Source organism: Bactrocera dorsalis, chromosome 3, assembly GCF_023373825.1.
Source record: "Bactrocera dorsalis isolate Fly_Bdor chromosome 3, ASM2337382v1, whole genome shotgun sequence".
Taxonomy (NCBI): domain Eukaryota; kingdom Metazoa; phylum Arthropoda; class Insecta; order Diptera; family Tephritidae; genus Bactrocera; species Bactrocera dorsalis.
Genome location: NC_064305.1, coordinates 70,353,551 through 70,376,398, shown reverse-complemented (window position 1 = coordinate 70,376,398; position 22,848 = coordinate 70,353,551). Strand labels below are relative to the sequence as shown.

General features: G+C 38.1%; 1 protein-coding gene across 8 annotated transcripts in view; it reads right to left on the bottom strand.

Annotated features, from left to right (window-relative positions):
* LOC105221964 (calcium release-activated calcium channel protein 1) overlaps positions 1 to 22,848 on the bottom strand; it is a 59,292-nt gene that overhangs the window by 1,942 nt on the left and 34,502 nt on the right. For 6 of the 8 annotated variants that reach the window (XM_049453553.1, XM_049453557.1, XM_049453551.1 and 3 more), the window contains 2 exons: positions 15,656 to 16,165; positions 3,071 to 3,217 (listed from right to left, as the gene is read on the bottom strand). In XM_049453553.1, coding sequence (XP_049309510.1) covers positions 3,071 to 3,217; positions 15,656 to 16,129 — 621 coding nt within the window. In that variant the 5' untranslated portion in view covers positions 16,130 to 16,165. Of the gene's footprint in view, positions 1 to 3,070; positions 6,322 to 15,655; positions 16,462 to 22,848 lie in introns of those variants that run through there. The other 2 variants (XM_049453552.1, XM_011199109.4) reach the window with 2 other exon arrangements.

The window sequence follows — 22,848 nt, the reverse complement described above, 5'->3', positions numbered from 1 at the left end:
GGTTAAAATCAAACGGAGACGCTACAAAAGTAGACCGAGAGGGACAGCAACGATGCCATATTTTTTCCCGCTCTTCTGATATTTCCCTTCAGTACGGTTTGCCATTTCATAATGGAAAGATATAATACGATCCAACAACGAGTCGAAATTATTAAAATTTACTGTCAACTTGAAGAAACGCTACGTCCAATTTATGGTGGTCATAATCGTCCTATCAGATCAACAATTGAGCGTCTAGTGGAAAAAATTGAATCCACAGGCACAATATAAAATATTTCCGTGGCAGTGGGACAAAAAAGTGCCAGTAGTGTCGAGAATATTGCTGCCATTAGTGCATCACTTGATGGAGACCCAAATCAGTCTCCCATACGTCGATCTCAAGCGTTGGGCATCTCTGTGACGTTGTCGTTGGGCGAATTTTGCTTACAAGATCAAATTGACCCAAAAACTGGAGCTGCTTGACCACCAGAATCAACGTATGTTCGTGAATTGGGCTGAGCAAAAACTTTAAAATGGTCCGGGTTTTCATCGAAAAATCATCTTCAGCGATGAGGCTCATTCTGGCTGAATGGCTTCGTCAATAAGCAAAATAAAGGGTGATTTTTTAAGAGCTTGATAACTTTTTTTTAAAAAAAAACGCATAAAATTTGCAAAATCTCATCGGTTCTTTATTTGAAACGTTAGATTGGTTCATGACATTTACTTTTTGAAGATAACTTCATTTAAATGTTGACCGCGGCTGCGTCTTAGGTGGTCCATTCGGAAAGTCCAATTTTGGGCAACTTTTTCGAGCATTTCGGCCGGAATAGCCCGAATTTCTTCGGAAATGTTGTCTTCCAAAGCTGGAATAGTTGCTGGCTTATTTCTGTAGACTTTAGACTTGACGTAGCCCCACAAAAATAGTCTAAAGGCGTTAAATCGCATGATCTTGGTGGCCAACTTACGGGTCCATTTCTTGAGATGAATTGTTGTCCGAAGTTTTCCCTCAAAATGGCCATAGAATCGCGAGCTGTGTGGCATGTAGCGCCATCTTGTTGAAACCACATGTCAACCAAGTTCAGTTCTTCCATTTTTGGCAACAAAAAGTTTGTTAGCATCGAACGATAGCGATCGCCATTCACCGTAACGTTGCGTCCAACAGCATCTTTGAAAAAATACGGTCCAATGATTCCACCAGCGTACAAACCACACCAAACAGTGCATTTTTCGGGATGCATGGGCAGTTCTTGAACGGCTTCTGGTTGCTCTTCACCCCAAATGCGGCAATTTTGCTTATTTACGTAGCCATTCAACCAGAAATGAGCCTCATCGCTGAACAAAATTTGTCGATAAAAAAGCGGATTTTCACATTTCGAACCGAACACTGATTTTGGTAATAAAATTCAATGATTTGCAAGCGTTGCTCGTTAGTAAGTCTATTCATGATGAAATGTCAAAGCATACTGAGCATCTTTCTCTTTGACACCATGTCTGAAATCCCACGTGATCTGTCAAATACTAATGCATGAAAATCCTAACCTCAAAAAAATCACCCGTTATGTGTTATTGGTGAGGCAGCAATCCACACGTACTCCATGAGTCACGATTGCATTCCGCAAAAATTACGGTTTGGTGTGGTTTATTGGCTGGCGGCGTCATTGGGCCGTACTTCTTCCGTGATGATCAAGACCGGCACGTTACTGTCAACGATAACCGAATTTGATGATATAAACTTGGACAATATGTGGTTCCAGCAAGCCACACAGCGAGTGTGTTTGAAAACCGTCGAAAATTGGATTCAACGTTTGGACTTCTGCAAGCGTGCCCGTGTTGAAAATAGGGTCCCATACATAATGGAAAGTAATTTCACAGGAATAAAGAATTTCATAAAAAAAAACTTTTGTAGCGCTCTTATTGAAAACTCCGTTATACATATTTGGTGTCTCGGGGACGATTCTGGATAAGAAGAATATATTTGAAAACATCCCAACGGAAACTGTTTGAAAATGCGCTCATTATGTTTTTTGACCGGAATCATGCGGGTCTCGCTGTTTGACCGGCGACATCAAGAGGCATCCTGTAATAGTCAGGAGTGCAGTATTTTGACAGGTCTGAAGCTTCTTCGTCAGCTTTTTTACTTCATCCAAACGACCATAATGCACGTTTATAAAAAATGGCATTTGGGTATTTAAGCTTGCACAGCAGCCACTTGACAAATTTAATAATAAATAAATCACAATTAGCATGCTCATGTATGTACGAACCTAACGGTCAACTCTGTCAAATTCAATAATGTAAACAGCAGAATAAATTGTATCAATCAGGTGTTCAGTTAGTCATTAGAAAGATTTGAATGTGGGAAGCATTTATGCACTTAGTAATTGCATAGATATTGAATGCTAACATTACTTTCTGACTGGCTGCACATGAAAAGGCCAAATTAATGGGCGATGCACTGCCAAAACTAAGAATAACAAACGAACGTAAAAGCAATGCAAATGTGAGACAAATCGCAGCGTAATGTTTAACAAGTCTCATGAAATCGCAGCATGACCGAGTGGGAACCAGGTGGACGCGGCTCTAATACTTTGAGGGACAGGAAGTTGTTTCTATAAATTTAATTGAAAAGAATGCTGCGCCGGGTACAAGTGCAAAACAAAAAATGAACAACTAAGAAATTGTTGTTGCTGATTTTTTTTGCTTTTAATTTAGTTTTATAGATGAAAGTGCGATAGCACGAAGCTTTCAATTTACAAAGGCAGAGGTTGGACGACAATTTTTGTGCTTGCTTAGTGTCTAAATGTACATATGTCCCAGTATTGGGTACTAAAAATATCAAGCGACTTGGGAGAATTTATTATCTGCACAAAGGGTTCAAGGTTTCTAATGCTTGTGACTTTATAGGTATGCGATAAACATACAGACTGCCGTTTGTATGTGCGTAAGCGGACAATTAAACATCATGTGAACTAGAGAACTGAAAATTACTACAAGAATTAGAATAATAGGTGACGGCAAAACTCAAAGCTACGATTTTGTTAACACAAAAAAACAGTTACTACAGTTATTTGCAATTTCATTTCATACTCACCATGGCAAAACCGGAAAGTAAAGCCGACGTCTTGCTGGACGCCTTTAGTTTGGCGCGACTCAGCTGCAGCTTGCGCCAGGACAGATAGCTGGGCGAGTGTAGATCGTCTCCGGATTGCGACATGCTGGCGCTGGTTGTGCGTCGTGGCTGTAAACGAGAGAAAGGATAAAAGCTGCGATACGATGACGCTGGCTGTGCTGCGGATTGTTGTTGTTGTGTCAGAGGTAGCGGCGGCGGTGGTGTTGGCGTCACGATCGACGACGGCGGCAGCGAATTGAAACGATTACTCGACGCACTCGAATTTAAATTGAGATAACGCGCTGAAGTCGCGCTATAACTCTTTTGCGACACTGAACTAGGACTACCCGATTTTATGAGCGAATTTTGGAAACGCAGCGGACGACACGAATCACAGAGGCTGTAATCGTGCGGCAAATGTGTTGAATAACCACCACCACTTAGGGCAGGTGGCACGCTGTCCGCTGTAGATGGTGGCGGCGATGAATGCGTATGTCGCGTTGACGTTGGTGGCGGCAGTTGTGACGCAGGCGGCGGTGAGGGAGACGGTGTTGTGCCGGAAAGCAAACGCGTTCCAGGTATTACGTTGGTGTTTTGTTGCTTATCAGCAGGCGTTGTGCCGCGATAACCGCTGGGCAATATTATCGGTGTTGCGGCCGAGGCAAACGTTAGTGGTACGAGCGTGTCGAGCGTACCGTTACACTCGTCCGTTGTGCTGTCTTGTGCGATCTGATGCAGCAGCAGGCTGCTGTGACTGAGTTTGGTGCGCTCATAACGCAAATTGGAATAGGTTTCGGTGTCGAGCAATAGCATTTGTTGCATTTGTTCGAGTTGCTGTTGTTGTCGCAATTTTTTTGACATTTTTGTTGGCTTTTTCACTGACGGCGCATGTTGTTGCTCGGAGACATGTGTTAGTGGGTCCGTTTGGGCGGCGGCGACGACACCACCAAACAGATGCCGTATGGTGGCGAACATTTTTGTAGACACAAAACTGCTGAGCCTCAAAAACAACAGTTCTTTGTGTGCGTAAACTTGTGTGTTTGTATAGGTCTATTTTCACGTTAGCTCTATATTCGCAATGCTAGCGATTTTGCTGCGAGCTAATTTGTTTTTGCTTTTACTTGATTAATTAAGGGCACTGCGGCGCTAATCTGTATATGTTTTTAATTAAAGCATCATAAAATGCTATTTTGAAATACACTTATAATGTTTCTAGTGAGAGCAAATCACTTATTAGTGTGTATTTATATTTGTGATTTTATGGCTCGGCGTTTTTCAAGAGTAACGCTGCAAATTTTATAGAGAGGTGATTCGAAAACTATTATATTCTAATTAAATATTTTGAAAAAGTTAAAAAAAATATATATAAAAACACGCATTGATACTGAAAAACTGAATCGAAGTTCTTGCTAAAGGTTCATTGAAGTTGTCATCGAGGTCATCCAACGGTAGGCTGTCGAGTGATAGCCCACGCTGATGACATTGTTAAATAAAATTTTTAAATATCATCTTCGAGCTGACCGAAGGGTATCTCAGCGTGGTATCCAACAGGGCGAATAGAAGCTGTCAACCCTAGTAAAACTGAAAAAGCCTCATTCCCTAGGAGGTACAAGATCCCAGTGTGCCTTTTCCCTCTTTCGGAGGCTCACGCCTTTAGCCTGTTGATAAGGTGAAATACCTAGGATTTATTCTTTATGGAAAGCTTTCATTCAGGCCAAATATTTAAAAGATAGTTAAGAAGGCATGGGTTGCCTTATATTGCTATAGAGCAGTTGTACTGAGAAAGGTGGTCTCTCACCAAAAGTGGTGTTTTGGCTATATTCCTCTGGAAGCCGCTCGAAAAGGCACACTTGCTAGGAAGCTTGAATGTGCCCAAAAAGCGGCTCTCATCAATATCACCGGTGCACTGCAGACTACACTAACAATAGCACTTTATGACGTTTTACACATAGCATCCGTGGACATAGCCGGCAGTTGAAATGGTGCGAAGTGCGCTCTAATGCTTAGTCCAGCTGGTTCCATGAAGGAGTCCGAGCAAGGACACGCCGAAATTCTCTCCAATTTCAACTGTATTCCTGAAAATTTGGTTTACTGCGACGCAGGCACTACTCGTGGCGCTAGAGAAATGGCGCAGTGTGCTTTTTCCCGGATTAGTCTAAGCTAGGAGGGGAATTTTCTGTAAGGAGCTCTCCGTTAATCTTAGTTTTAGGGTACCAGACCATTGCAGTGTCTTCAAGGCAGAAGTTGCTGCTATTTAGGTGTCTGTAGACGTCCTGCTATGAAGTAGCCTCTTTCCTCTTCAAGGAGGTAAGAATGTACTCCAAAAGCAAATCGGCAATACTAGTGCTGAACTCCCTAACTGTGTGCTCAAAGCTAGTCAAAGAGTGTCTGTCCACATTAGAAATACCATAAATTGCTACTTTATTATCAGACTAAGCCCATATCGAAATGGTACCAAGTTGGATCTCCATTGACGTGCGTTCTAGTACTTGACCAATGGATCTTGCGTGCACTTAGAAGGCACTGCTCGACGGACAGCTCCTCTGCGACTGCGTGATCATTTTGACCAAGAGTAGAACTCCTGGATCTACTGATTTACACGCTCTTTGCAGATTTCATCTTGTCGCATTCGTAAGGTTTCTTATAGTGTCCAATAGACATTTATGCAAGAATAAGGTTTCAAGATCTCGGCAGTCATATCTTCGGCGAACCAGGGGACATAGCCGTCTTAACAAATTTGTGATATTCTCAAAGCGTTTTGTCGATTTGTAAGGGCCTTATGATCTACTATACAAGAGTTTTACGTACAGCAACGGACGGAGTTATAAGCTATCAAAGAGAGATCCCTGGTAGGATTCGCCTCTAAACCTAGCTTAAAAAAAATTTAAAGGAGAAATTCTATTCTTTTTCCTAACTCCCAGAATAGCATATGGTTATGTGGCCAGCCTTCAACTCTACACTACAAAACTATATAGTATACTATGATATCTTTGTGTTTATGTAAAGTACATATGCACACAATTTTGAGTGTTTCAGTATATTTGTGGTTTTCTTCCCATATAGACATATTTGAGGTTAGAATAGTCGAAAATTTAAAAAATTGTTCAAATCAGAAAAATTAAGCAATTACAAGAAAACGTAGACACAATAATCGAGCTGTCACCGTATAGAACAAGCATCGCTCGTAAAAATATGTTTTACGATGAAACACAATTTTGTTATTGTTTGCCGTACAGAGATAAAGGTGCAAATATAAAAATACATATGTAGGTGATATATGGATGCATACATATGTACTGGTGTCTAATATATTTGAAATATGTTCTTAGAAGAACTATGGGTACTTAGCAATTATTTTGGTTACTAAATACATACATACATTGTGACAAAAAACAACCAAGAAATTGTAATTAAATTCTCCGGGTAAATGGTATTTCAAAATAAATTTATTTTGCTAAGTTGGTGGGACTGTTTTAATTGCTATGCCAAATCTATCAACCAGTTTGTTTAGAGCAGCGCTTAAGTCGGTATTCCTCAGTAGTGCGTTCCGATTTTTACAATGGATAAAAATATCGGATAAAAATTTTGTCTCAAATTTTGTATTTCTAACCAAATTTCGTGCGCGGAATCGTTCCGAATGTTAGAAAACGATTACGGCGATTCAGTTTTATCAAAAACACAAGCGTACAAGTAGTACAAAGTCTTCAAAGACGGTCGAGAGATCGTTGAAGACATACCCCGTTCTGGACGACCTTCGACCTCTTCAACTGATGAAAATGCGAATAAAGTGAAGGATATGGCGTTTGAAAATAGTCAGGCAAGTGTTAGATAGATGGCAAAGAGCTCGACATTTTTCGCGAGTCCGTTCGAATGATTTTGGTGGATATTTTGGGTATGAAACACGTTCTTGCTCGACTCGTCCCGATAAAGCCGATTTTTTTTCAAAAAGACTAACGTAAACGTGTCTCTTTGGACATGCGTGAAAATTCCGATCCCCGGCATTATAACTGCCGATGAGACATGGTTGTATGAGCTTGACATGCAAACAAGTCCACAACTACCATATTTACCAGATTTGTCTCCGTGTGATTTTTTTTTTGTTCCACAAAGTTCAGTCGATCGAAGAGATAAAACCAAATTCGCTGAAGAAGCTGAAGGGTATCCCGAAAATTGCTTATGAAAAGTGTTTCCGAGCCTAGAAAACTTGTTGGCATAAGTGTATTACAACTGGTGGGGATTACTTTGAAGGCGACAAAATAAGTCTTCATGAATAATTAAATATTTTGCGTTTTATTTACAATTTCCGGGTACTTTTTTGTCACAATGCATACATATGTATAAAAGTACACGCACGACATGAACAAATACATATTCAAAGTGATACTAAATTTTGCTTCTTTTACTTTCATTTAACTTCCATACTTTCAGTTATCTTATAAAATTCTAAATCTTCACATTAAATTTTGAAGGAAATTAATTTTGTATGTATGCATTCTATTAGCAGCTTCTTAAAAAAACACTTTCTATTTAGTTTGCAGCGTTTTGTAATGTTTTCATGAAACCATTAACACTTTCGAGCATAAAAATCAACTGCGTTTTGTTAGCGTTAAACTTTCGCGTGCACAAATAATTATTTATTTTGCTAAATAAACGCTTTTAACGTCATAAAGACAGATAGTATATGAGTGTAAACGCTTGCTTATACGTAAGTAACAATAGAATTGAGCACTTGGTTTTTGGAATCACTCATGGAAATCCATAGTTCTCAAATAAATGTCAAATCAAACAAAATGCTTCGTCGTTTTTTCCAATATTTTAAATAAAACGGCACGTTATAGGCGATAACGTAAGGTCTAATTAAAAATTCGATTTGTTTAATTTAGAAAACAGCATTGCGCCACTTGTCAATGTGGGCAGTGGCTAATCCGCGGCAGTGTGTCGACAATGACGAGTCATTTCAATCAATAGTCTGTGGTGAGAGAACAAAACATACTTTTCGACATGTGTACGCAAGCACAAACATGCAGGGTGTTTAGTACTCAACGATGCACTCAGCACATTCGCTATTGTAATTTATTAAAAATTAAACTTTTCCGTTTCATCGGCGAGCATATTGATAAAGATTAAGTGAGTTGGGGAGTGGAACTTCTGTATAAGTCCATGTACATTGAGCGCGGCTTAATAATTTGTATGTATGCCGCCGGCAGCCGTAGAACTTAACGCCAGTTCGTTAGCGCGAAGTGCTGACTTCAGGTTTATTATTTATATTTTTTCAATAAAATTCCAAGTAAAATGTTTGTATGTATGTTAATCTATGTTTAGCACATAAAATTGATGCTTATTTCACATGCAAGTTTGTCAATATTAATTGAAATAATGTTTAGCATTCATTAACACGCTGAGCACTTGCTGTTTAATTGAATTTTTGGGAGAAATATTAGGCGCTGGAAAATTTTTTGGCAATATTTGGTAATAAAATTGCAACAAAAAATATTATTTGCTTATTTGCAAATAAATTTTAATTATTTTTTGTTTTGTTTTGATTTTTTCAGGGCGACAGGCGCACGTTGTGCAGTGTTGCCGGCTTGCTAACACACAAACGAATAGTTTGTTTGGCTGGTGAGTAAGGTGGCTGGCGCAGATGTGGGCGTGAAATTGCTAAAATTATTCGCATAAACGATGCATAAACACAAAATACCGCTATGACAGGCGCTGTCTAAGCATTTTTGATGCAATTCAATTTTATTTTGCACAAATATATTTATTTAATGTCATTGCATTTATTTATAAACAAATATTTTATTTGTATTATTTAAAATTTTATTTTATTTTGCTTTAAATTTTTAATATATACCAAATTTTCTTTTTCTTAATTTTTGGTTAATTTTTTCTTCTATTTTTTTTTTTTTCAAAATAATTTTTTTTTTTCAAAATATTCTTTTTTTCAACTTTTGATTTTCTATTTCATATATTAGAATACGTGTTAGCGGCGTTTTCGCGAGATCACCGAATTTACTATCGAAAACGCTTGTGCTCTACGACAACACGCTGCAGGCAAACGTTAACAACTGAATGAGTTGTGAATGCGCTGATATGGCGGCTATGATGTGAAAAGCAGAGTATTAAAAGTCAATTGAATAGCACAACAACGGTGGTCCGTGCTCCCAAAGTAGTAGCAATAGCCAGTCAACAACAACAACAAAAACAATACAAAATATTTGTAATGCTATAAATTCAAATTAAACCCCTACATCGATCTCTATATACAATACTATACATACAAACTTATATACATACAAAACATAGTATTGTATCTACGGGTACGTGTGCTCATGGGACAAGGAGCGAAAAATCGATTGCTTGACGGTTAATTGAAAATTGGAAGTTCAAATGTGACAAAGTCTCAGGGCAAAACAAAAATGTAATGCAAATTTGTATTTGTACACAAGTAATCGTAATTGGCAATGGCAGCAGTTTGTGTTGGTAGCACGTGAGCGCAATGAAAGAGCACAAAAAGCGCTAACGGTAAAGAACAACACGCAAACGAGCAACAACTTGAGAGCAAATATCTGATAAAATCAAACGTTTGAAATTGGCTATTTTGCATACCCGATTGATAGGTGAGAAATTGCAAACAAAAAAGGTCAAAAGCAGCAACAACAGCAATGTTGCTGCAAATGATCGTTTGGTGGATCGCACCGAATCACACGGCTATTTCGTCGGCGGTGACGTATGTATGTATGTTTTGGGTTTGTAAAAGCACTTCTAGTATATTTGGGTGACAAATTTTACAAATTCGCCAAGCAAATACTGAAAGCATGGGAAGAATGTACCGTAATATCGATAAGAGAAATGAGATAAACTAGTACTGACAGTACTGTATCCGATGTCAGTTAAGAACCTCCCTATTTGTGATTTTCAGAATAACGAATATTCTTCGAATACATATATGTATGTATGTAGTTATATAGAGTTGATATATCTACTTAAGGTGAGGTCAGGGGGTGGTGTAGAAATTCTTCATACCCATGAAAAAACATTATCTTCTACTTAGAACTAAATGCTAAATTTTAGCATTATCTTATGAACTACTAGCGCTTCTACATGTAAAAAATTATTTCAACGAAAAAAGCAAAATGGATCTCAATTAACGTCACGATGTGCTGCCATAATTTCAACCTATCTAGTAATTATAATCCATAAGAATTAATGTTTATCAATATCGACTCATAAATCTTCATAGCCACTCGCGTTGTAGTAGGTTTATCCTAAAAGGTTTCAGATTGCGATAATATCATTTCTGGGGTCTTCATTTGGTTTTATTAACACGCGGCAATAAAACTGAAAAAAGGAATATTAGCTTCGGTTGCACCGAGACTAGAATACCCTGCAAAGATAAAAAAAAGTTCGATCGGTTTGTATAGCAGCTATATGATATAGTAGTCGGATCTAAAACATTTATTCGGAGATTATAGCGTTATTTTGGAAAATAACCATGCGAATTTTTTGAGGATATCTTATCAAGTAAAAAAGTTTTCCAAGGAAGAACTTTATTTTTTACTTTGAAAATTCTCGGGAATTGTCCCATGTGTATTGCAAGTTTGGTATGCGGTCCTGCGACCACTGCACCAGTTCTTTCTGACGTTTTCGAGCCGTCAGTGCAACACTTAATAGTGCTAACTTCGAGAGAAGAGCCACACGATGCGCTGGGTTTCAATAGTTGCAGTCTTATCTAAGTCTGCGACGCTTTCGAAGCCCAAGCACACGCAAAAATCTGTCTCAGTGTGTACCTATGTACATCCATCTGATAATCCTTAGCTTACAGGATTTCCCAAACAGTCGATTGCACAACATGAGCGCTTTTGTGACTTTTACCATGGTCAGATAAACATGCTACCTTCACCGAAGAGTGGAATTCAGAGTGGGACCCAGATATTTGACCTCATAAGTCAACGCAAACTGATAAGCTCTTAAAGCTCGGCAGGTATCTTGTTTTGGACGACAATAGTCGTTTTCGACGGGTTGATATTCAGTCCAATCCCACTGCACAATGCCTTTGTCAGGCAATCCCCTATGTACAATATCACAGAGAGTGTTCTCAAACTTAACTTTCGCTAATACAACAATGTCGTCCGCGTACGCTTGACAATGCATCTCATTGTTGGATGGCAGCTCAAGAAGCTCACGCACGACAAGGCTCCAAATAAGGGGGATAATATTCCTCACTTGTGGGCAATTTCTTTTCGTGCTGAAACGAATTTTAGTATCCCTCTCAGTGGTCTCAGTTATCCTAATGTGCAGTGCGGCCTCTATCCATCTGCGGACTGGTTTGGCACATTCGTTTTCTCTGTTGGTTTTGCAATACTTTCATCAGACGCATCGCCAAAAGCACATTCGAAATCTAGGAACGTGCATAAGGTCTACCTTTTCATTATCTAGTCCACTTTAAATTAACGCGATTAACGGACACAGAGCAGTATTAGTTGGACAGTAAAAATTGACCAACCTGCTCTGTCATGTTCTTAATGTTGTTGTTACGTAACGGTATCCCCTGCTGACGACAGCCTTATGTCACGGCGCTCGAGGTCACAACGGATCAAGATCAATGCGTTGATCGACGCCCAAAGGGAGAATGTTAAGCATTTTCATGCAAATGGTGGCAGTGTGGAATGGACACACTACACCAGGTATGTCGGGTTCGAGGCATAAGTAAAACCTGTTACAGTATCCAGAACGAAGTTGCGCTAGGGTCACTCGCGTTTCTCGCGGCAACTGGAGCTCTTCGTCTGCAATAGGTGGTGGTTTGACTCCAAGAACGCCATTCACGGAGATGGTGAAGGTGCTGATGGCTCCACTGTGAATGGCGGTTAGTGCCTGTCGAAAGTTTGTTGCGTCCGAAGTCTGGTCGGCGTATGGTTCGATGTCGTCGACATAGTCGAGGAATGACCTCTTGATGCTCCTGGGAGGCGGTTGGTACCAAGCATCTGCAAGTTCCTACGGTACAGCCTCGTAGCAGGAAACTACTACCAGTTCAGCTTCCATACGGCTCTGGACTGGTGGCCAGGGGTTGGACCCCATACATATGTACATCACTTACACACACCACTCAGTTGAACAGTATAAATTGACCAACCTGCTCTGTCATGTTCTTAATGATTTTTCTTGCTTAATTTGTGGAGTTATGGCCCAAGTTTTTATATTTGCCATTTTTTGTATTTCATACATATTTTATACGTAAAATAAAAATAATAATATAATTTCAACGATATGACTATATTGACTGATTTTCCTGATACTTCGCTATAATAGCTGATGAGTTTATATTTATAAGTTTATAAATTCAACTAAATATAAAAAAGTGAGCATTACAAGCTGTCAGCAGCTGACTATGCTTGCAAAACATATGTTAATGTATGTAAGTATGTCCACAATAAAAAAATGTATAATCATGTAAAAAATAAACTTACATCAACTATTATGTGTGTGTGTACAAATACGGACGTAATTAGCTTTACAAATCAGTTACCAAATCTAGCCAGTTATTCGATGAATTACTGGGGGAAAAAGCATAAGAATATTCAATAACTAATAAGCGTGTGGAATGAAAAAAACTTTTACTGAATGATTGGGGATTGCGCTGGGAAATGAGAAAAGCAAAGGGAACAATAGACACAAATGTGAATTGTAAAACGCAATAAAGCAATTCTCAGCAAGTTAACAGGCGAAATATATATTGCAACACATCTGAATGGCTGATGCAGTCAAGCGGAATTTCATTGACTCCGCTACATACTATATGGTTCTAGTGGTTTTTGTGTTATTTTTGCCATTGTGATTTAATTCGGTGATGAACACAAGTATTTCTCTCCCATTTGGCAGTTTTCCAATTGAATTGAAAACTAATCTGTCATTAAACATGTTAGTAAGTGCAGATTTCCGGATTGACATTAATTAGTATTTGTTGAATTACGAAGAGATCAAACATTTCGTGTTTATGGTGTGTGGATTTCACTTATTTATTGTATAGTGTCGGCGGAAACTAAATGCTTATTTATTTTTACTAAACATGTAGTACATGTGACGTCGATATTAGATTTGTAGTTTATAATTATATATTAATTTATTTATTTGTGAAAGGAAACAATATTTTGCAGCAGTGATTTTTTGTGTATGGTTGCACCGAAGCTGTAATACCTTTCACACGTGCATTTCTTATATTATAATAGGCTACAAAATGTCTGTATCTTGATTTTGATCGGTGAGTTTGTATGGCAGCTATATGTTATAGTAGTCTGATTTGAACAATTTTTTCAGAGATTGTAGCATTGGCTTGGACAATAATCTATGCCAAATTTCGAAATGATATTCAACAAATAAAAGGCTTTTCATGCAAGGATTATATTTTAGCCGATCAGTTTGCATGGTAGCTATATGATATAGTGGTTCGATGTGAATAATTTCCTATGAGATTGTACTGTTGACTTGCGCAATAATCCACGCTGAAATTCGTGAAGCTATCCCGTCAGATTAAAAAGTTTTCCATACAAGGACATGCATCGGCGGTTCGGACAAATGAAAGAAAAAGAAACAAATGCAAAATTTCGGATCGATATCGCTAAAACTGAATGAATAGCTCGTGTATAAAGAATTTTACAAAAATTCACCTCAGCTCGTGGTGAATAGCAATACCTAATTTTGGTTTTGAATGCATTTCTAATTCACTACAGATGAATCATTAAAAAGAACTGTTTATAAACAAAACTCAAAAGCTTGGAAAAAACGTGAATAATTGTAAAACAACAGTACATAAAGTATATAGTACATATATACATACGAGTATTTACATATTTGTAAAAACAACCAGCAAGCAGCAAGCTACAATTTCAGCAATTATTTTTATCAAAGTGTGTTACTCGTGGTTTGAAAAAGGCAAAACATTAAACTTGTTATCGTATGCGAAAGTCGACAGCCGTATACAACACCAACAATTATATGCTAATGCAGTTGCGCGACAAAACCAAAAATTATAAATAAATTACTAACAAGAAATCGCGACTAAGGTACTGGACGCCTTAAATTGTTATTTTAAGGAACTATATGTACATATGTGCATATGTATGTATGTATATGATTTGATGACTTGAACGGCCGAGCCTGAAAAGCGTGTTACTTCATTTCTTGGCATTAAATAAGAATTGGTTGCAGATTGCTGACACGAAAATGGAGCACAGCGTTGGTCCGCCTTCATTCTCTCTTTCTTTAGTGTTACTAAGCGTTGCAGAAATTCATAAATGTTATTATTTGATTTTTTTCAGTTGATTTTAGCATATGTAAAAAACTTGGCTTTTGTTGTTATTTTTTTCGGACTAATTAAATTGCTAACAAATGCCGATGGCCTTTACAAGTGGACAACAGGGTTAAGAAACTGAAGCTTTTTGTTTTTAATTTCATTTCGGCGGGTGAAACTATTTATAAAATTTAATTTTCATAAAGCGCCACGGTTAATCACGTCTTCGGCAAGGTCTATTGAAAAAAACGGCGTTGCATATTATTATTTGTATACACATACATATGTATGTATATATGCGCGAATTGTAATTATACAAATGTATTTCGGTAACCAGACAGTGAGCGTGATTCAATAATATATAATTAATTTGGGTTGGTCTTTTATCAGTGTTTATGCGTTATTAAGCAATAAAAAATTTTCAGACTGTATGCAACAAAAAACACTGTGCTTATATAGAATTCTTGTTAGAGAACAGTTTTTGTATAAAAATATTATGTAAGAAAGAATTTCGAGGCGTTTCTGATTTGCTGGTGTATACAGGATTTTAAATTAAATACAAAATTGAAAAGCATGAGCGGTTTATATCTGAAAATTTAACAGATTCTATCAATTAGATTAAATTTAATATTATTTTCGCAATTTTCCAACTGAGAGTTTCATAAAATATCGAATACAGTGTAAGATTGCTTACACAACCGTTTCCGCTATAAAAAAGTTACGCCCACATCGTGTTATGATTGCAAATATGGCAACTAAATTACGCACATTTACACATGCAAACGTGTATGAGTAAGAAAAGCAGGTAAAAGTTTTGCATTTAAAAATTTCGATGTGCAAATACTCGATTGTTGACTTTTGCAAATTAAACTTATTAGACAAACTCGAATTTTACAGCTAACGCTAAATATGAAGTAAGTGTGACCTTAGCGGCAGCTTTTGTTATTTTTGCAAAAACAATTTCGAAAATAATTAGCTTTCCCGGTTTGACTTGTCTGCTTTAAGTGCAATCACCCGCACACGATCAATAGCCAGCTTTGGCTATATGTATTTGTAAGCAGGTGAAACGTTGTGTTTAACTGCGCCACATCTTTCGCGTGTACTGATCGGGCAGCCACCGGTCGCTTTCGCTGACGACCAACAACACGTTCATGCACACAACGAAAACAATCGCGCTTATTCGTTTGTTATCTTAAATAAATAGCATTTTTATATTAAATATTCAATTTTAAGCCTGTTATACAGGCTCCCCCCACTAAAGCACATGACCCCATACTTACCCGGGAATTGGGTGGCGTATATTGAGTAATACTATTATTACGTTGATATGCGTTAGAATGGTTATTGTTGTTGTGATTGCCGTTGTTATTATTACTATGTGAGTTGGTATGTCCTGAAGCTAATGAAGCCGCTGTTGCGGCAATTATTGTTGCTGTCGCTGCAGATAGTGCAGAAGTGTGAAAATGTTGTCCCAAATGCGGTGTGCTACCCGTTCCAGTACCCGAAGTACTTGTATTACCGCTACCGTTTGGTGAATGATTGATATTGTGCAGATGTGCGAGACTTCCAATAGCTGTTAGACTTTGACTGGCTAAGATTTTACTCTGTTGATTATTGTTCGTGCTGCTACTACCACCTGCATTAGCACTCTGTATGCTATTACTGCTTGTACAATGGATTGCCTTGAATTGTTGATGTTGTTGTGTAGTCAAAGCATTCTCTATTCCAGACGCTGTTGTGCTCCAGACAGACATGTTGTCGTAGCTGTGACAGCTGTAGCGTTGGTAAAGCTACGCGTTTGTTCGCCATTGTTAATAATTCCGCACATTTTGATAAAAATTTATAGAAAATCACAAGAAAAAATATATATATTAACGTAAATTCAAAGTAATTTGCTAGCCAACTATGTGTAAACTGTGGAGCGTTTGTAAAAGTAGCAAGCTCGTTGGTTGAAATGCAATTGCGCTTTGGAAAGTTTCTGATTTGCACATATATAATTAAAGCGACGTCGGCGACTTTGAAACCAGTCGCCAATGAACACAATTCGGCACAAAAACACACATGAAAATAACGAGGGAACAAATATGCACAGAAAATCAAAACAAAACAAAGAGGAAATATTAAAATAACATATGACAGCTGAGAGTTGTTGCGACATCTGGCGGCATAAGTGGAAACGAATTATGACAACTTCGCGTTTTACACGCACGTGTATTGGCGTGAGATGGCGCTGTGCCGTAAAAAGTGAGCTGTACAACAGGCAAATTATTTTAATTTTAAAAGCTTTTTTAAAAGAGTTAAATATTTTCATAAATTACATAAAATATAACTGCAAACAATTTTAAAACACTACGAAGTTTGAACGAACGCTTTGAATGTTAAAGTACTTGACCGGATATAATAGGAACCATTCTGGTCTCTCGTATGGATATGCATACTCTCCGGATATTTTTGACCGCTGTTAAATTAAACTTTTCTGTGCAAGCTGGTTGCTTGGACAAACTGATTGTCAAGGATCTTAATGGTTTCCTTTTAGTTTGCAATTTATAACTGTGTATCATAACAAAGTATTGCCAAAGGAGGTCGATGTTTCGAGACTCAAACATAACCTAATTTGTTCACTTCTTTTTATTGTATTTATTTGGCCGGATATGTATGTATGTATATATGTATATATATTTTTTTGTTAAATTTTTATATTGCAAATTTACAGTTAAGTGAAAGAACAAATATTTCATCAGCGATTATAAAATATTACTTCAGTCATGCAGAACTCGCAGCCACTGTTAATAGGTATGTAGTATGCATCCGACCCGACGACAGTTGAGTCTATGTAACCGAAACGGACCCGGATTTGGCATACGGCCAAAGATTGTCAACTCGGCAGAATTCTGCGCTACAACAATAACAAGTTCAACCACTTATCATCAGCATACACAGTGTTGCTTAAGCATACATACTGTTGTGTGTTTGTGATTCAATGTGGCAGCATTTAAATACTTTTAAATTATTTAATTGCTCTTCACACTTGACGATTACAATGCTTAAATGGTCCAGAAACATCTCGAGGTTTTTGTGTGGCTGCAGCTTGTAGTTTGGATTTTAGCTTAGACACTCGCCTCTAGTCATGAAAATTCACACACGTTCATATAAGTACAATACTTTGTCAAAACCTGTCTCACTTTAAGTCATGACATTGAGTAGCGCGTGCAAATACTTCAATAAAATTGTTGGACAACAAATAATTAATGTATGTACATATGTACAAAAGGGTTGCTATTTAGATTTATGGAAATGGATGAACTATTGTGTTGTAAAACCTTATTTGAAGTTCTTTATGCTATAGGGATTCAAACTGAACAATGTGTTCGCAGATTTTAAGCGTTACTTTGGAAAATACTCTATGCCGAATTTTGTGAAGTTAATATGTTAAATTTGTAAAAAGTTTTACACACAAGAAGTTGACTTGGGCCGATCACGTAGCTATATCTTATAGCAGTCCGATAACGACTCTACTGACAAATAAGTATGGTTTTTGGGGAGAAAAGGACAACTAGTTCGCGCATATACAAACAGACAGACGGACAGGGCTAAGTTGCTTCAGCTCATCATACTAATCATTATATATAATATTTTGTATGCAATTTTTATTTGTTTTCGTTGAAAACTGAATATGCTCTGAAAGAATTGATATATCGGCAGGCTAAACTCCGTTTGCCTCGAGCGAAAAATATGCGATCAATGATTTTCTGCTTCAAATGTATGCCAACAACATATTTCGTACTTGTTAAATTATTACGAAAATCGGTTCAAACCGTTGTACTGATGCGTAAAAAATATTTTGAAAAATATTAAAATCGTTTTCAATCGTCACTATTAATTTTTCTTTCTTAAGCCTGAAATATAATCGCTACCCTCGTATGTAGACATGTAGGTATACTTATAACAGTCTGAAATTTACGTTGGTAGATTTAGAGCAATTAAAGTATTTTTGTTTATAGATTAAAATGCTACATCAACTTGAACTTCTAAATAATTGAAAAAAGAAATAAAATAAAAATATATTGAGAATATTCTTTAAAGCATTTCTGCGAAGTTCAATTGATTTATATTGTGCGAGTATATAATATTGTTACAAAAGTAGTATTAAGTTGTATTGGTATTGCTATATGCACCCATTATTATGAACAATAGCTGTAGGTATATGGAATAGCATTTGTCTTGTTGTAGACATCTGGCGCCACGGCTGTCTGCTTGTCGAAGCAATAGCTACATCTGGCGCCGTATAGCAGTATGTTCTGGTGGTTTCTAGACGCAATATTCTAGACACATCGGCATCTAGCGACATCTTTCGCCGTATAGCAGTATGTTCTGGTGGTTTCTAGACGCAATATTCTAGAAGGACACATCGGCATCTAGCGAGAAGTGCGTGGCTATATAAGCCGTGGCAGCGCCAACGTAATCAATCAGTGCTAAGAGTAAACTGCTATAGTGTAGACGAGTTGTGAAATAAAGAGTTGTTGAATTAAATTAAACAGTGTTGATTTTATTTGTCAATCCAGAGATACGAACCTAACAAAGTAAACTAGCAAGCAGTAAATTCGTAACAATTGGTGTCAGAAGTGGGATTGTCAAATAATCCAAATTCAAGATGGTTAAATTCGGAGAATTGAGAATTCAGCAATTAAAAAAGGAACTGGAGGAGCGTAATTTGCCGATAAGTGGGCAAAAGGCGGATCTGCAAGCACGATTACGTAAAGCAATGGAAGCGGATGGAATTAATGTGGACGAGTTTGAATTTGATGGGCCAGAAACTTCTACAAAGGTAGAAGAAAAAGTAGAAGAACAACGAACATCATCAAGTGCAGACATGAACATGCTGTTAGTGGCTATACAGAAAATAGCTGAAAATACAGAAAATGCAGTGCAAACAGGAAATCGTCTGGCACAGCAAATAGCTGAAAATGCAGAAAAAGCAGTGCAAACAGAAAATCGTCTGGCACAGCAAATAGCCGAAAATATATCACAAATAACAGAAAATGCAGTGCAAACAGAAAATCGTCTGGCACAGCAAATAACGCGAATAGCTGAAAATACATCACAGTTAGAGTCTCGCCTTACACAACAAATGACTGAAAATAATACGCAGTTGGAAAAGCGTTTGGTACAACAGATTACAGAAAATAATACACAAGTGCAAGAGAAATTTTCAAAATTTGAAGCCGAATTAAGCACAATAAAAAATGACGAAGAAAATTTAAGATCAGAATTTCTTCAACTGAGTAATCGTATGCGAGAACTGCAACTGCATGGCCCTGCACCATCAACAAATAATCCAAGACTGAAGGCACCCACATTCGATGGAAGTATTCCATTTCAAATTTTCAAACTTCAGTTTGAAAAGACAGCAATGGCCAATAACTGGAATGCAGTGGACAAAGTGGCGTCCTTGTTTGTATCATTGAAAGGACCTGCGGCAGAAATCCTTCAGACTATTCCAGACTGTGAACGGGACAACTATGAGGCATTGATGAGTGCGATAGAAAGACGATATGGTAGTGAGCACCGGAAACAAATATACCAGATCGAACTGCAAAATAGGGGTCAGAAGATGAACGAGTCATTGCAAGAGTTCGCAACTGAAATCGAACGACTGGCTCATTTGGCAAATGCAGATGCACCTGTGGATTACATTGAGAGGGTAAAAATTCAATGTTTCATAAATGGAATTCGTGATGTGGACACCAAACGCGCCACATATGCATTGCCAAAAAGAACGTTTGCTGAAACGGTTTCGCACGCCCTCACACAGGAAACAGCTTCCCTACTAAGTAAACCAGCACACAAAGTACAAAGAGTCGAAATGGAACAACCGGCGCTGATGGAAGAAATATTGAAGACTCTGAAGACAATTGCTGCACAGCGAGTAAATACAACAGGCAGATGTTTCAACTGTAGAAAAGCGGGTCACTTTGCCCGAAATTGCAAGATAAAAGTAAACCCATCAAAATGGAAACAACCAACAGAACACCGAAAGAGGATTGACCACAAAAATGCGGATGCATTATCACATCGCCCTTGTCCACTGGAATTTAAACATTGCTCCAAATCAGAAGGAAAAGAAGGTATAATCGACGTGCGATCACTGAATATAGAACCTGAAGATGATTGGACTCCTCACCGCATCAGAATCAATCAGCTGGAGGACCCTGATCTTGCAAAGCTGATAATAGCCAAAGAAAATGGGGTACGACCACCAAAGGAACAAATAAGTAGCGAGAGTCCAACGGCAAAAGCATATTGGGCCCAATGGAACAGCATAAACCTCGTTAATGGATACCTTCATCGTACCTGGGAAAGCGAAGATAGCAAACAGTCTCGTCTGCTGATCATAGTACCGAAGTCCATGATCCCGAAAGTATTGAAAGAATATCACAATGGACCTAGTGGAGGGCACCTTGGAATTACAAAAACTATAGAGAAGATTAAACAACGGTTCTACTGGATCGGTTGTCGAGATTCCATAGCAGAATGGATAAGTAATTGCGTAGAGTGCATGGCAGCTAAAGGTCCTAAAGCCAAAAGTCGCGGTAGGCTACAACAGTACAACGTGGGATCACCATTTGAACGAGTCGCAATGGATGTTGCAGGTCCGTTCCCAACCAGTACGGCCGGAAACAAATATCTACTGGTTGTCATGGACTATTTCAGTAAATGGCCAGAAGTATATGCCTTACCAAACCAAGAAGCAAAGACAGTAGCCGAAGCGTTTGTAGAAAATTGGATAACAAGGTTCGGAGTGCCCGTCGAATTACACTCAGATCAAGGCAGGAATTTCGAATCTTCCATTTTCCAAGAAGTCTGTACATTATTGGGCATCCACAAGACACGGACAACAGCGTTACACCCACAATCAGATGGGATGGTAGAGAGATTCAACCGAACGCTCGAAGAACATCTGCGGAAAATCGTTGATAAAGACCAACGGAATTGGGACAAGTGCATCCAGATGTTCCTGCTGGCGTATCGTTCAGCGAAGCACGAGACAACTGGTTACACGCCGGCAAAGATTATTTTCGGATCTGATCTGCGACTCCCTGCTGATCTTAAGTTTGGTACGAATCCTACAGCTGTAAGAAATGATGGAGATTATTGTTCTGCCTTAAAGGAAGAAATGAATGAATTGCATCTAATGGTAAGACAGCATACGCATCTGATGAGCAATAAGATGAAGGACCGGTTCGATCAAGCGGCAAATTCAAAAGGTTTTGAAGAAGGTGATCTGGTCCTGTTGTACAATCCACTTCGAAAGAAAGGCTTGTCCCCGAAATTGCAGACAGCCTGGGAAGGACCCTATATGGTGATGAAACGACTTAATGACGTGGTATACCGCATACAAAGAAATGGGAAAGCACGATGTAAAATGAAAGTAGTACATTTGGAGAGGCTCGCCCCATTTGGTTCAAGAGGATTTGTGCCTAATCGGGACGATTAGGCTTTAGTGGAGGGCAGTGTTACAAAAGTAGTATTAAGTTGTATTGGTATTGCTATATGCATCCATTATTATGAACAATAGCTGTAGGTATATGGAATAGCATTTGTCTTGTTGTAGACATCTGGCGCCACGGCTGTCTGCTTGTCGAAGCAATAGCTACATCTGGCGCCGTATAGCAGTATGTTCTGGTGGTTTCTAGACGCAATATTCTAGACACATCGGCATCTAGCGACATCTTTCGCCGTATAGCAGTATGTTCTGGTGGTTTCTAGACGCAATATTCTAGAAGGACACATCGGCATCTAGCGAGAAGTGCGTGGCTATATAAGCCGTGGCAGCGCCAACGTAATCAATCAGTGCTAAGAGTAAACTGCTATAGTGTAGACGAGTTGTGAAATAAAGAGTTGTTGAATTAAATTAAACAGTGTTGATTTTATTTGTCAATCCAGAGATACGAACCTAACAAAGTAAACTAGCAAGCAGTAAATTCGTAACAATATATTCTACATAATAACTAATTTGGCCGTAACGTGGAGCTCTATAGCCTATTATGTTGTTTTTAACATAAAGTTATAATTATTGTTGTAACAGAAAACATCTGCCAAAAAACTTCGAAGAATACCGCCGTGTCGGCAGTCCTGCTTCCAATATAAATCTGAATTCGTTCTGGTTACGTAGACCCGTTTGTTGTGGAGTTCGTCCCGTAGTGTCTTCTTCGTAGCAAAAGCTCAAATTATAAACGGCATATAAACCGTTATTTTAAAAATTTTTCTAACAATACTCTGGAATTTTTCTTAATTTTTAGAAAAAAATCGGAAAATATGTAATACGTGTGATTCAACATGTATACATATGTACGAATGAAACGGAATTCCAAAAAATGTTCGATTTCTTTAACAATTCGGTTTTTTTTCGCAGTGACACCTGCTACGTGACCAAAATTGTCTTACAATTCGGGTTCAAAGAAAATCGGAATGA